At 43.1% G+C, this 14143-nt stretch overlaps 1 protein-coding gene across 1 annotated transcript; it reads left to right on the forward strand.

Moving 5' to 3' along the window:
• The first annotated feature begins 449 nt into the window (after positions 1-449).
• Positions 450-14031, forward strand: fes (FES proto-oncogene, tyrosine kinase). The gene is made up of 18 exons (XM_041934848.1): positions 450-785; positions 1796-1969; positions 3033-3129; positions 3279-3462; positions 4120-4257; positions 4362-4481; positions 4651-4773; positions 6389-6584; positions 7267-7347; positions 8247-8456; positions 8624-8746; positions 9100-9153; positions 10033-10151; positions 10290-10384; positions 10552-10675; positions 12375-12532; positions 12669-12791; positions 12950-14031. The coding sequence occupies exons 1-18, from the start codon at positions 561-563 to the stop codon at positions 13087-13089; spliced, it is 2484 nt and encodes an 827-aa protein (XP_041790782.1). The 5' UTR covers positions 450-560; the 3' UTR covers positions 13090-14031.
• The last annotated feature ends 112 nt before the right edge of the window (positions 14032-14143 follow it).

Consider the following 14143-nt stretch of genomic DNA (forward strand, 5'->3'; position numbering starts at 1 on the left):
TGGGATTAGTAGTAAACTGATTTACTTACTCAAGTAAAATATCTTATGTCAAAATTGTGCTTAACTACAGTGGCGGAGGTAATGCACTTCATTACATTCTACTCATAAAAATGCCCCCTTTGCAAAGGCTGAACATTAGTGGCCATAATGTAACATGTGGTTCCAGCTCACTGCTCTGTCTCAGGCAGCCTGCAGCTTCCACCTGTCTCTGTGTTTTATCTGCATTTCATTTAGATTTTATTATTATTATTATTAGATTTTTTTTATACATTTACAACAATAATAAGTTTTAATGTGCCTCAAAAAATGGTGCCTAAACTGAAAGCAAAATTACAAGTAGAAGCACAACAACATTCAAACAGTCATGAGGAAGTGCTGCCTCACATGAAGCTCTGTACATTTTTTTTGTTTGTGTGCAGGGAAATGAAACCCCTGTGTGGCCACAGAGGAGCAACTACTCTTGGTCACTGGCAACTGCTCTGTTTCTGCCCCGCTCATTAGAAGACAAAGGTGTTTGGACTTACTGCTGACAACGCATTCTTGGAGTTGAATATTCAGAGATGGGTTTTGGGGAGGACCTGTGGTGCCCCCAGGCACATGCAGCCGTCATGCGGCTGCTGGACTCAGAGCTTCACCTGATGGAGGTCATGAAGAAGTGGATGGGTCAACGGGCTAAGAGTGAGCGGGAGTTTTCGGTTCAGCTGCATCACATGGCTGTCATAGTGGAGAAGCTGGAGCGGCCTCAGCTCGGCGCAGGGCTCGACTACATCAGCCAGCTCAACAAGGTGAGGTGTGATTCTCAGTATCAGTAATCAGTTCTCAAAATTAAGGTGAAGTGTTTCCCATATAAAGAATTTATCCAGGAGGCCCACTGAAATATATATAAATATGTAAATATATTCCATCCAAAAAAAAAGAAAAATAAAGGATCTGTCTATTTCCTTATTGCAGCAACAAATGCAGATAGATCGAAATATCTGACAGAAGTATGAACCGCTCATCGTAGCAAAAGTGTAGGTTTATTTCTTTAATCAGATGTGTAGCTTGTGAATTCAATGTTGTTTTATCACCTTCATTTTCAGGGGTTTAAAAAACACATTTAACTGCAGGAGTATAGCGAAGGAGTCATTGTGTGAGCTGATTTTTCTTTTTGAGGTGCTCATAAAATGGTGTGAAGTTTCAGTTTCCTCTGAACAAATAGTTACCTATGAGCCTGAACAAAACCTTCCCAGTTGTCATAGATTAAAATGGTATTAAATGTTAAAATACTTCTTCAAATCCGAATAAGAAAACACAGTGTACAATACTGGGGCTGCACAGTCATCAAATTCTTATTTTTATTTTCAAGAAAAAAAAGCTGCAGATCTGTATCTGACCACTGAGTTACAGCCATCCATGTGCATGGTGCTACCTGTAGGTGAACTCCCAATAAGGTTTGCAAAAGTTTTGGAATTTGCTGAGAATTGTCTACCAAAGATCACAAAGACTGGCTAAAATGAAAAAGGGCAATGATGAAAAAAAAAATTGAAATGGTGGACAACACAGGTAAATGCAGGTTGAACCAAGGAAATCTTATAAAAGCTCTGCACCTCACGGGTCAGGAATTGGGAGCCAGAGTTAAATAATAGTGGCTCTATCCACACCAAAAACCACATGTTTGTTGTCTGACTTTCTTAAACTTTTTGAGTAATTTTCAAAACATACTAAGAAAAAAATCCAGACCAATGAGCTCCATGTATTCATGTCCTGTGTTTGAACGACCCGTCTTCCCCACCTTTGTCCTCCTGCCTGTCAGTCGTGGGCTGTGCTGGTCTCTCAGACGGACTCGCTCAGTCAGGTGATGAAGAAGCGCTCTGAGGATCTGCTGGATGGTCCCATCAGCAAGCTGACGCTGCTCATCAGAGACAAGCAGCAGCTGCGCAAAACCTATGCGGAGCAGTGGAACATGATGAAGCAGGAGCTCTGCAAGGTGTGTGACCAGCCATCCCCGATGAACTGATCGTACACACACACACACACACCAGCTACAGGTGAAGTGCTTGGTCCAGTCAGACCTCTACCTGTGATAAAACTGCTCGCTGCTGAAAGTGAGCTGAACTTATATTACTGTGATGTCTTTGTCCACTTTTCATCCTGTAAATGGACACAGACAGAAAACACACAAAGCCTAAAACCACAGGCTAAAGAAAACTGTCTTCCTCTTAAAGAAAGATAGTGTTGGTGTATAGTTGAGTGGCCACATATTTACTGTGGTCCATGAACCGATACTGTCATATTTCAAGCACTATCCATATCTCAGCTGTTATGAAACAATGCTTTTGTTTGTCATTACCACAACTTGCTTCTGTTTCTGGGCGCTTTGGTATTTTAAGATGAAAGTAAACATATTAAATAACCATAATGTGTACCGAGAGAGGCCGTCATAGTGGCAGAGGATTCTCATCTATGGCGTGATTCTTCATGTAGAAGCTGTTGCTTTAAAATGTAGCTGTTGGTTTATCATCTCGGCATGCAGATGAGCATTGCAGTGGCAGCTTTATAAATAGACAGCAGTCAAATGAAATGAGGCCCAATAGACTGGAAACCGTGTGTGCAAATGCATTTTGATGCTATCTCGATCTGGTCGCTGCTCCCCCCTGTTTTTATTACCCAATTACTTCAGGCAAATGATGTGTTCATTTCCAGTGATCCATACTGGGTCGCAGTTTGTTAATTTCAGTTTTCTTACTTTACCGTGCAGACGAAGCTCAGATGACTTTGTTTTTTTTTTTTGTGATAGATTTTATGTTGTAATTACAACTGATCAGCAGTGTCAAGAGATGCTATCGAGCAGAGTTTTGCGGTTTTGCTTAAAGCAACATAACAAAAGTCAGATCATTTCCTCATATCTCTTCACTCATGTTTCTAGTTGCTCTGCGGTGAAACATAAAACAGCCACCGTCCACTTCCTGCTAAATGTAGCACTTGTGCTCCGTAAGTAACACCTATTCTTTTACCATATATTTTCATGTCCGTGTGCTGCTGTGCTTCAGGTGACCCAGACAGAGCTGGAGAGGCTGAAGAGCAGCTACAGGCAGGCCGTCAGAGATGCAGCTCAGGCTAAGAGGAAGTACCAGGAGGCCATTAAAGGTGTGCATTCCCAGTGTCACTCACTTCCCTACACAGAATCAGTTTCACACTGATGGCACAGTCTGTCTTGTTCTGTACTGTGTACACTGTAAATGTCATGTGTGTTTCCTCCATGACATTAAGGGTCCCTCCCCCCTTCCTGTCTGCAGATAAAGAGCGAGACAAGGCCAAAGAGCGCTACATAAAGGCTTCACTGAAACTCCACGAGCTGCACAATGAGTACGTCCTGTCTGTGCGAGCAGCTCAAGTTTACCATCAGCACCACTACAGTCAGATCCAGCCCGCCCTGCTCACTGCCCTGCAGACGCTGCAGCAGGAGATGGTGCTCATACTGTAAGATCACACACACTGCAGCTGCTCTATTCACTCTCTTTCTGCTCGCATTCAGTGGACTGTTCTCCATTCATTCACAGTAAATATGAGGATGGAATGCTGACCTCAAAAGCACATTTTAATTAATGATACCACAGTTTATACAGGCTTTCCCCTATTAGATACAAATCAATTTCCCACAAACTGCTACAACATTTTTTTTGTCTTTCAGACAACCATTTGTTTTAATTAACGCCAGAGCAATACTTTAAACAGTGTGCTGAGTGTACAGTGAATAATAAACTGTTTGTTTCTCATCAACATTATGTTAATAATATCTGCTCATGCATTGAGAGTACTTTTGACAGCTTTTCCGTGTTTGTGCAGTCAAGAAAACATCCAAAACAAACCCAAAATGCTACTTTCATAACGTGTGGTGATGAAGATAATCTGAAGAGGTTCGTGTGTTAAGTGTTTGACAGCCAGAAGCTTCATTACAACTGTAGCAAGCAGATTCTCATACCACTGTTATGAATTAACCTGCAACTAACCAACCTGGATGTTCTGATGTTGGGCTTTGAAAACAAAGCGAGAATGTGCTGTATATGTGGTTTGAATTAGGCTGTCCTCTGAGTATGTTGTATTATTCTGTTCTGCCCTTCCTGGCCTCTGAATCAGAAAGGAGATCCTGCAGGAGTATTTCGACATCTCAACTCTTCTCCACCATGAAGTGGTGCGGATCCACAGGGAGATGTCGTCTTCTCTAACGGCCATCGATCCTCACAGAGAGTATGAGAACTTCATCCAGCAGAACAGGTAGACTGAGGAAAAACTTCCCCCTCAGATGCAGCCACCGATGCAATCGTGAAAGCTAACTCTGCAGATAGATGACGCTGTGGACTGTGTGTTTGTGCTCGGAGGTCTGTGGGGGAGATTCCTGCTTGTGCAGAGTTTGATTGCAGTCTTCTGGAGGACACCGAGCAGCTAAAACCCAGAGAGATTGAACTGAATGACCTCACGCTCGAGACAATCCAGCACAAGTGAGAACGAACAGCGCAATCTCATCCAGATGACTAAACTCCAGTTTTCTCTTTCAGTGTCTCAACTGCTTCCTCCTCCTTACCCTCTCTGTTCCTCTCCTTTTTCATCTGACTGCTTTGCGTCAGTTACTTCCCCTCCTCACATTATTTCCCTGTCTCCTTCTCCCAGACTGACTGCGGTAGAGGAGGAGCTGCTGGATTTGGCTCGGACTCTGGGCTCCCAGCAGACCTCGGTGGAACAGCTGGAGCTGGAGCTGGAGGCAGAACAGGAAGGTGTCAAGAAGGGCCAGAGGTGATCGGACTACAGACTCAAGCCAGAACCACTGATTCTCTGATGTTATATTCAGAGGTTGCAGAGGAGGTTTCGAAATAAAAACACAAAGCGTTTGTGGAGACAAATTAGTGAAGTTTGCCTCTGTGGGCAGTCCTTCCCATCGGGGGTGTTCAGTGGGCAACAGCTAATAACTAGCGTGTTCTCAGGAGGCTAAGTGCCTTATAAATCATAATAGAGCAATATGTTAAGAGTTCTGAAGCTAGACTCCTTCATTTGTCTTGGTTGATGAGGCTGTCTGAAGGTGTTAGAGGTTCACAGTCCTGTGGGAGCGATCGAGTCATTAACAAGCTCCTGAGGACAACTGAAAACAATGTGTTTATTTGCAAAAAGTTTCTGCCTTTTAAGGGCAGCTGGGGGGAACATATGGTGCCGGTGGCGTTTGTGAGGTGAGAGGAAGTAATGCCGAGCTTTCGTTTGTGTTTTGAAGAAACATTTTGTAAATCGACAGTGACGTATTGTATGAGGTTGGCCCAGTGTGACCTCTTGGAGCTGAGTTTACTTGAGGAAATGTATGACTAAGCACGCTTGCATCTGTGATTCACTCACCATCACTCTCGGATCATTTCAAAGGTTTCATTGATTAAACTGCCTTTAAAGGATTTTGCATACTGAAATCTGATCAAACAACAGCATGTTGGCCTACACAAAACTGTTGGCAGTCCAGGTTGGCTTAAATGTTTAAAACAGTTTGATGTTCTAGGAAATATACATTTATTCACTTTAGATGCCAGTTAGATGAGAAGATCAATGCTACTCTCATGTCTGTATGGTAAATATATGTAAGGAACAGTCAGCAGCAGGTTGACTTAGCTTAGCACAAATAATGAAAACTGCAGAAAAAAGCTAGCCTGACTCTGGCTAAATTTAATGTAACCTGCCTTCCAGCACCGCTAAAGCTCACTAATCAGCATGTTATATCTGGTTCGATTAATCTGTCCATAAGCCTGAGTGTAAAAATGGCATGAAATCACTGTCTCAAGCCAGGCAAAGTAGAGGACTCCAAGGGCCCCACAACAGGCCCAGGTTCACTGCATGTCTGTGTGTGTTTGGTAATTTGATTTAGCTGTGCTGTGTGCACTGTTAATGGGAATTTGGAGGTAATGGGCTACATGCACAATGCGCAGTTTGACGTCGGGTGGTCAATAGGGGTCCAACAGCAAATGTTTACCCTGGTGCCCTCTGACAGGTTAATCCAGCCATGCACTGTCCATTCCTGCTCTGTTGAACCTGTTTGCTAGTTAGATAATAAGGATCTCAGCTCATTTTTTAGAGGTCTTGTTCACCTTACTAGCAGACTCTTGGGTTATTAAAGGTTTACTGGTCTTCTTTGCTCAAAATCCAGCACAAAGGCTGGCTAAGCTGCTGCTAGAGACGCCTTCTTATTGATTGCATTAGTCAATAGGATCTGCATCTGCAAACCTATTTGCCCAGACAGACGTTCTATTGATGTCTGTGGTCTTGCATTGTCTATTTCCGTCACTTGTGTTGTCTTATTGACTCGTGCAACCCGTTGTGTTGTTCACACTGAAAAGGTCTTACACAAATATAATTTACCTTCCCTGACTTTGTCCAGGGTCTACCAGTTCAGCAAGAGACATGCAATGGAGGAGTGCCGGCAGCAGGTTACTCTATCTCTGGGAATGAGAGCCAAGCTGGAGGTTCAGAGGCTTATTCTGAAGGAGAACCTGGACAAGTTGGGCTCCAAAGAACCTCCCTCTGCTCTGAAGCTGGACCCAGACACCATCTCATGTTCTTCAAATACAAGCAATGTATGCTATTCTTGGCAGTCTTTCCTTCCTTTCTCTTTTTTTCAAGCTCCTTTAATTATCAGTTCTTTCAGTCAAAAAATTGGCTGTGTGTTGCATGTAGACTCAGAAAACAAGCCAAGGTATATTCTGTCTATTTGCAGAAAAATTAAAGGACCAGGCAGAATATGACAGAAATGGAGTGTAATATTCATAAGTATGTTTTGATTAGTATATAATCACCTGAATCATGTTTTCGTTATCTCAGAATGAGCTCTTTATATGTACAGAGGGAGCAGGTCCTCTTCCACCATATTGCACTGCCATGTTTCTACAACCCAGCCTCACTCCCAACTTGCTACATAGGAACACTTGGTCTTTACAGTAGTCCAGAATGGATAAACCAAACACTGGCTCCAGAGAGTGCCTTTCATGTTTTCATGATATTTCACAGCCACCATGGGTTCTCCTACACACTTGGACAAGGAGGGTGAGGCGACGGGTATTCAGTCTACACCTCTCTGCTAGATTTTACAAAATGCTAAATCATTCTAATTGCAATGCCTTTTAAGGAAATATTTTTAAGTATTTAAAGAGGAACTGAAGGGAGATGAAAGAAATAAAGGCAGAGAGGACACTTTATGCCAGATGTCAGTTCTTATACATTTTTACAGACCAACATAATGTACTCTGTATTTCTTTTCAGGACCACAGCCAAACCAGTTCTAAACTGGCCATGGACGGGATCATAAACAGTCTGAGTGGACTGTTTAAACCCAAATGGGAAGTAGGTCGAACACTGGATTACAATCAAGGCACAATGATTACACACAAAACAATGACAGACAGAGTGCAAGTGCTGATAATAAAGTGTTTGGCATCACATTGTACACTCCAAACAACATCTATGTTGCAGTAGTTGCTGGTTGGACATTTTAAAAGGAAGGACACTTGTTCCAGTTGAAAGACACTTCCCCCCTCACTCTCCCACCTCCGACCTTAACTGTAACTATTTTTGTACGCTCAGACCTCTTCCCACACAACAAACAATTCATCATGTTTTGGAGAAAGTGGCACAGTTTGCACGGCTGAGCTCACTTTCTCACTTTCACAGATCTTTCTTTGGGATCTTGTGCTCCTGAAGGCATCGCTGGACTCACTGAGGTCAGCTTTGTCTGTCAAATCGCTTCTTTTGAAATTCTCCCTGGCCTTAAAGGTGACATCTCAGGCGGCCAGTTTACATTTCATCATTTTATCATTGCAGACACTCGATAGCACACATGCAGCCATCAGCCAGCTGTCCTGCACACAGGTCTCAACAGGAAAAGACCAGATACAGTCAGTTTAATCTGTCAGAAAGATAAACATGACTGTGTGCATGGTGTAACAGACCATCTTGAACAAATCATATTTTACTGTCTATAATGCACTGGACTTCAAGCCTAATTTTTTTGCTACTTTTCTCTTTTAACTGTGAACTATTTCTTGCTCTCCAAGTCCCAAATCAGTGGTACCCTGGAGGCATGGAAGGTGGTGCAGTTAGACTTTAAGTATTTTAGACTCTTCTTTGAAGTATAACCAGATAATCTCTGCAGAATCACCCTAAAATCCACCCTGTATCACTTCTTATTGTTTCATTATTCATGTCAGCTCTAAACATTGGCTTTTCCCTCTTCCTGGCTCCAGGTGGTTCCGGCCCTCAGCCTGGTGCAGGAGGTGGATCGTCCTCTGGGGCAGCAGGACTGGTACCACGGAGCCATTCCCAGACTGGAGGTCCAGCAGCTGCTGGAGAATGATGGAGACTTCTTGGTGAGGAAGAGTCAAGAGAAGCAGGGTTACGTGCTCTCTGTGCAATGGGATGGAGCCTGCAAGCATTTCCTCATTCAGAACACGGATGTAAGTAAATCTGCTCAATTGAACAAAACACTTGGGCAATTTATTTAAACAATCAAATTGTTTAAAAAGCTTTTTTGTTATTCAGGCGTACTTTTTTTTATCAAGTCATGAAGTTTTTCTCCTTCCTTAACCTACTTATGGAAATGCTTTTCCATGTGTGTCAGTAGAATCTGTACCGTCTGGATGGAGAAAGCTTCCCCAGTGTCCCACAGCTGATCCATCATCTAATGTCATCACGGCAGCACATCACCAAGAGGTCTAACATAGTGCTGAAGAAACCTGTCCTGAAGGTACTGCTGTAACTCACACACACACACACACACACGCACACACACACACACACACACACACACACACACATGCATGCACAGACGCACTCATTTTATTGTTTTCTCTATGTGAATCATGCTTTTTAACACACTATTAGTCCAGAGCTCTGCAGCCCAGAGCTGAAACACTCTATTTCAACATACATACTGCTATTAAAGTGTTTGTCACAGATGAGCTCATATGCAAATCTAAACTTACTCTCCAATGATCTTTCCTTCAGATTCTCTCCCCTTTTCTTTTCTTTCCCTTGGTGGTCTCACAGTTTCAAACAGCACTTCGATGTGTCTCTCACTGATCATTTTTACCCCATTAGGACAAATGGGTCCTGGAACATGAGGATATTGTGTTGGGACACCTCATTGGACGGGTGGGTGAACTTCACATGTGTTGACAGGAATGTAGAAGTGAAGTGAGAAAAAGCAAAAATATTTTTTCTTCGTTACCCCAGATTACGCTTATTGACAACCGTGAATGGAGTGTCCATGTGTTTGTGTGTCTGTCTCTGACTCAGATCTCTCAAAATGTTGTCAACATATTTACATGAGACGTTAGTGGTAAGTTTGGTTAAAGACCAGCTTAATGAGTTGCACTAATACAGATTTTTGATAAAGTACACATAACACAAGGTCAGACTTTTAATTAGTGGTTTAATAAAGCAATAAGCAATATGAGAACTTTGGAGACCTTATTGCCAGTTTAAAGAATATAGGTTCACATTTTACACGTCTGCCTTAAATGAATACTTAATTCGTTGTAATGGCTCCTCACCACTATACTGGCTGCAAAGAGTTACCAATCTAAGTGATGGACCTAAAAACAGCTCAAAAAGTTCAAAGTTCATTTCATTAGAAGCTAATCTGAGGCTTCAGCAGTGTGAATGAGTGAAATAAAGTTGTCTCTATGGGCAGGAGAAACAGTTACAGAAACCAGTAGCCCTTTCAGTGTGCATGTGAGCATGTGAGTATTTTATTAGAATAGGCTCGAAACATGTAAATCTATCTTTCAAGTTGAACTTCTCAGCAAATTTAACCAAAATATGGGTTGAAAACAGAAGTACAGCTCTGACTCCTGTCTGTTTCCACAGTTCAAATACTGAAGAGCAGTTAGAAGTGATGTGCACGCGTGTCTCCATTTCCCTCTGATTTAAAATTGTCGCACAATTATGCACATGTGAGAACAGATCATCAGGTAAATAACTATGATGATAACTGATGATAACTATCATGTTGGTGTTCGCACTGTACAGGGTAACTTTGGAGAGGTGTACAGTGGTCATTTACGCTCTGATAACACTCCTGTAGCGGTGAAATCCTGCAAAGAGAACCTGGCCCCAGAGCACAAGAGGAAGTTCCTGATGGAAGCCAGGTTAGCACACACACACACACACGCTCGCACGCACACACACGCTCGCACGCACACACACGCTCGCACGCACACACACGCTCGCACGCACACACACACACGCACACACTCATCTCTGTACTTCTCTCCTGTGCTGTCCAGGATCCTGAAGCAATATGACCATCCTAACATTGTGAAGCTGATAGGAGTGTGCACTCAGAAGCAGCCCATCTACATCATCATGGAGCTCATTCAAGGTAAATATGACCCTGTTGGACTCTCAGTTGTTTACCTACAGCTTCAAGCTTTATTGTACCATTATTGCTTCCCCACTTTTGTGCCTCTGTGATCAGTCTCTCTCTCTCTCTCTCTCTCTCTCTCTCTCTCTCTCTCTGTGTGTGTGTGTGTCTACACATTTCATCAGGTGGTGATTTCCTCTCCTTCTTGCGGCATGAGAGCCACAGTCTGACGCATAAGATGTTGGTCAAAATGACAGAAAATGTGGTATCTGGCATGGAGTACTTGGAGAGCAAGAAGTGTATTCACAGGTTGGTCAATCAATCAGTTGATATTTGTAGGACACACGTAGGATTTGACCATGTTTTGTTGCCTGTGAACGAGGAAGCTTTCAAAGGGTCTGAGTAGCAACAAGGATCCCCCACTGTGGCAAAATCTATTTAGACCAAGCTACGCTAAGGAGTTTGCTAACTGACTGTTAGCATGGAGAATATACTATCTAAGACATAACAAACACAAAGTGGCATCCTCGGATCAGAGGACAGGGCACTTTATGTGTAGATTTCTCTTAAGTGTGTCGAGGCCACCATGAATTAAACACAGAGGAAACGTATGAAGCACAGCAGAGCAGTGTGTTAGACAAATAATGGTTGCAGTGAAAATTAATTAGTTGGGTGTTAATTTGACATAAATTATGATGTAGTTTCCACAAGAACTAGAGTGTTACAAGCTGCAGGCAGATGGATCTCAAAGCCTTTATCTTACAGCATAATTTACTTCCCCAATATTGAACATTACCTAACTGTCAACCAGACTGCACGTTCCCCACAACTCTTCCTCATATGCGGATGAGGCGGCCAGCCAGTCGATTGAGAATGAGAGATTAAAAGCCTTCTTAAAGTGAAGTTGTGTTCTTGAAGAGGAAGCTCTGAACGTGATTCACTGTGACTTGCAGTAAGCGCATTCAAACTCAAGAGGAACAAGAGCTAAATGTCATCAAAACTGCAACTTTCACAATTAACATATAAAAGCTGGTTCAGGGAGCTTCAGGGCAGTTTATTTGTGCATATCAGATTAAAGGTGCTTTACATAGAAAAAGTACTAAAAAAAGCTTTAAAACACAATAAAACAGAACAAAGAGTAAAAACAATCAAATAAGCAAAGCTGCAAATGTTTAGATACAAAACAGACAATAATTAGAGTTACAGAAGTTGCATTTTCGATATTAATCGACAGATTATTCCTCAGGTCTGTAACAGTAAAATGTTGCCTCTCAATACTTCTTTGTGTTAACCCGAAGTAAAGGTTGGAAAGACAGAAGAAGAGACAGTCAACAACACTGCTGTCCAGTGGAAATAAGATTTTAAATTCAGCTGTGAAAGAGACAGGGAGCCAGTACTCGTGGCTGTGAAACTGGTTCACCACCTGTCAGGAACTACACAGCCAGCCTCTAAAGACTGTGATCTCTGAGCGAGCTGGAACTGGTTCTAAACATCAGACATGTATGCGGTCTCCAAATATAGGAAAAAAATCTTGATTTCGAAGCATTTGTTAAAAGAAAAATGAGAAAAGGCTGAAACGTTAATTGTTGGTAAAAAATACTGTAAATACTGGATTGTGTGCAGGGTTTTTTAGTCTTTCAGGGCGTCTGTGGTTGAGGGCGAGTGATTGCAGGGCTTTGGGTGAGGCATCAGTGGAGGCTGTCGGTGCTCTGGAGAAAACATGAGGTTGTGACACGCGGCTCATTACAGGAGCACTGTGTAATTTGCCCAGCGGGGACAGATCAGAGCAGGCTGCTGGTAGCTGCTTAGCCCATAACGCTGCATGTCAAACTGCCTCACATGCAACACCAGAGACATGACAAGAACGCCTGTTCTCTCTCTGCCTTTAGTGCTGTCTCTTCTCTCTCTGTATGATGTCTTTGTGCCTTTTTTGTATCCACTTTTCATCTGCCTCTGCATACATCCCTCTTACATCTTTCTCCCTCTGTCTTGCCGTCTTCATTCAAAGGGACCTGGCAGCCAGGAACTGCTTGGTTGCAGAGCACAACGTGGTGAAGATCAGCGACTTTGGGATGTCCCGTCAGCAAGATGACGGTGTCTACTCCACAGAGGGCGGCCTCAGACAGATCCCTGTCAAATGGACGGCTCCTGAAGCCCTGAACTATGGTAGGCCACAGCTGCCTCTGCCCAGCAGTCACAACCAGAAACACTTCTCCTGTCTCTCCCTGCCAAAAGTCAGTTAAAACCTGGCAGAGAAGTGCACCGTGCCTTTGTCAATGCTGCCCCCTGCTGGTGCTTTCAGGTCGTTATACCACAGAGAGTGACGTGTGGAGCTTTGGTATCTTACTGTGGGAGACCTTCTCCATGGGAATGACACCCTACACGAGCATGACCAACCAACAGACACGAGACGAGGTGGAGAAAGGTAAAAACTCATATCTGGAAGCAAGCCGTCCATGTGCTTGAGTTCAGAGTCCAGCTCCTACACTGTGCTCGACTGTCACATAAGATGCTTTTTCTGAACTCCACACGTGTGCTAAGAGTATCTCAGTACCTGCGTTGACTGTCTGTGATGTGTTTCAGGATACCGTATGCCTGCTCCACACTGCTGCCCCGTGCAAATCTCCAGTCTTATGAACAGCTGCTGGCAATACGACCCCAGAAACAGACCGTCCTTCAAGAAACTTCGGACTGAGCTCAGTGCCATATACAAAACTTTATAACACAAGTCAGCCTGTGGACTGGACATGTATAGTAGCTTAGTTTTTTCTTTCAGCTGTACAGTTGATAGGTTTGGAATTTAGTTTTTAAACGATGTTAAAGTCAAGTCTGAACACTGAAAAAGATCTCCAAGACACATGCGCATTGAAACCAAACATATGGCAAATGACTTCAAAAGGTTTGGACTTTGAAACTTGATAATGGAGTTTGGTGGACTTGTGAAACATCAGTGGACCAGTTGATGGCAGCACTCTTCCCTCGCTCTGCTTGGCTGCTTTTCATTCCTCCTCCTGCTGAGAACAGAAGGTTGTCCTCAACACATCTGGCTCCTTTGAGGCAGCACAGATTCGTGCTGCTGTGAACAAACTGCACCGTATGCTGTGACCATAACTGATGCAATGTCACACACACGTGGTCTGTCTCATAGACACCAGAGAGATGTGTTAAACGAACACATCCTCCTGAAGATTGTAGAGGCTGCCAGCACAGACACTGTGAACATGTTTGTGTCTGCTGGGGTGTCTGTTGTGTTTGTAGGACCCAGCTGCAGACCTTCCTTTTGATGATGTTAGTCAATGGGAAGCAGTGTTGGGAATAGCTAACTAGCTATGTGACGCGTTACTGTAATTCGGTAACTAGAAATGTAACTAATTACCTTTAAGAATTAAATGATTACAGTTGCTGAAATTTAAATGGGCCTGTTACTTGTTACTTTTGTTTTATGTGATGTAGTCACCTGCAGGGGACAGCAGACAAACCCTGGATTTTCTGGTTTATGATCTAACGTCACCTGACCCTACTGTGCCATAAGACTGTTCAGGCAATGTGAGCTGACTTCTCATCAACTGTAATGTTTCTAATATAAATCGAAGAACGTTGATTTCATTAAATACAATTATTCATTAACTACTGTGGCAAAGCTCAGTAGACATGTGCATCAAGCATTGTGTGGGTCCCTTTTTATCAAATCCCACTGTAGGGGTGTAGTGTAGCTTCTGGAGGTCGGAACGCCAGGCGTTGCTGCCCTCTGGTGGCCGGGAGTATCAATAACAGTGA

This window comes from Chelmon rostratus, chromosome 1 (assembly GCF_017976325.1).
Source record: "Chelmon rostratus isolate fCheRos1 chromosome 1, fCheRos1.pri, whole genome shotgun sequence".
Classification (NCBI taxonomy): Eukaryota; Metazoa; Chordata; class Actinopteri; order Chaetodontiformes; family Chaetodontidae; genus Chelmon; species Chelmon rostratus.

Excerpts from the sequence above, each read along its gene's own strand:
- fes (XM_041934848.1), top strand. The coding sequence starts at position 561 with ATGGGTTTTGGGGAGGACCTGTGGTGCCCCCAGGCACATGCAGCCGTC. Across the intron at positions 3,463-4,119 it reads CAGGAGATGGTGCTCATACT|AAAGGAGATCCTGCAGGAGT; the intron begins GTAAGATCACAC and ends CCTCTGAATCAG. Across the intron at positions 4,774-6,388 it reads GGTGTCAAGAAGGGCCAGAG|GGTCTACCAGTTCAGCAAGA; the intron begins GTGATCGGACTA and ends GACTTTGTCCAG.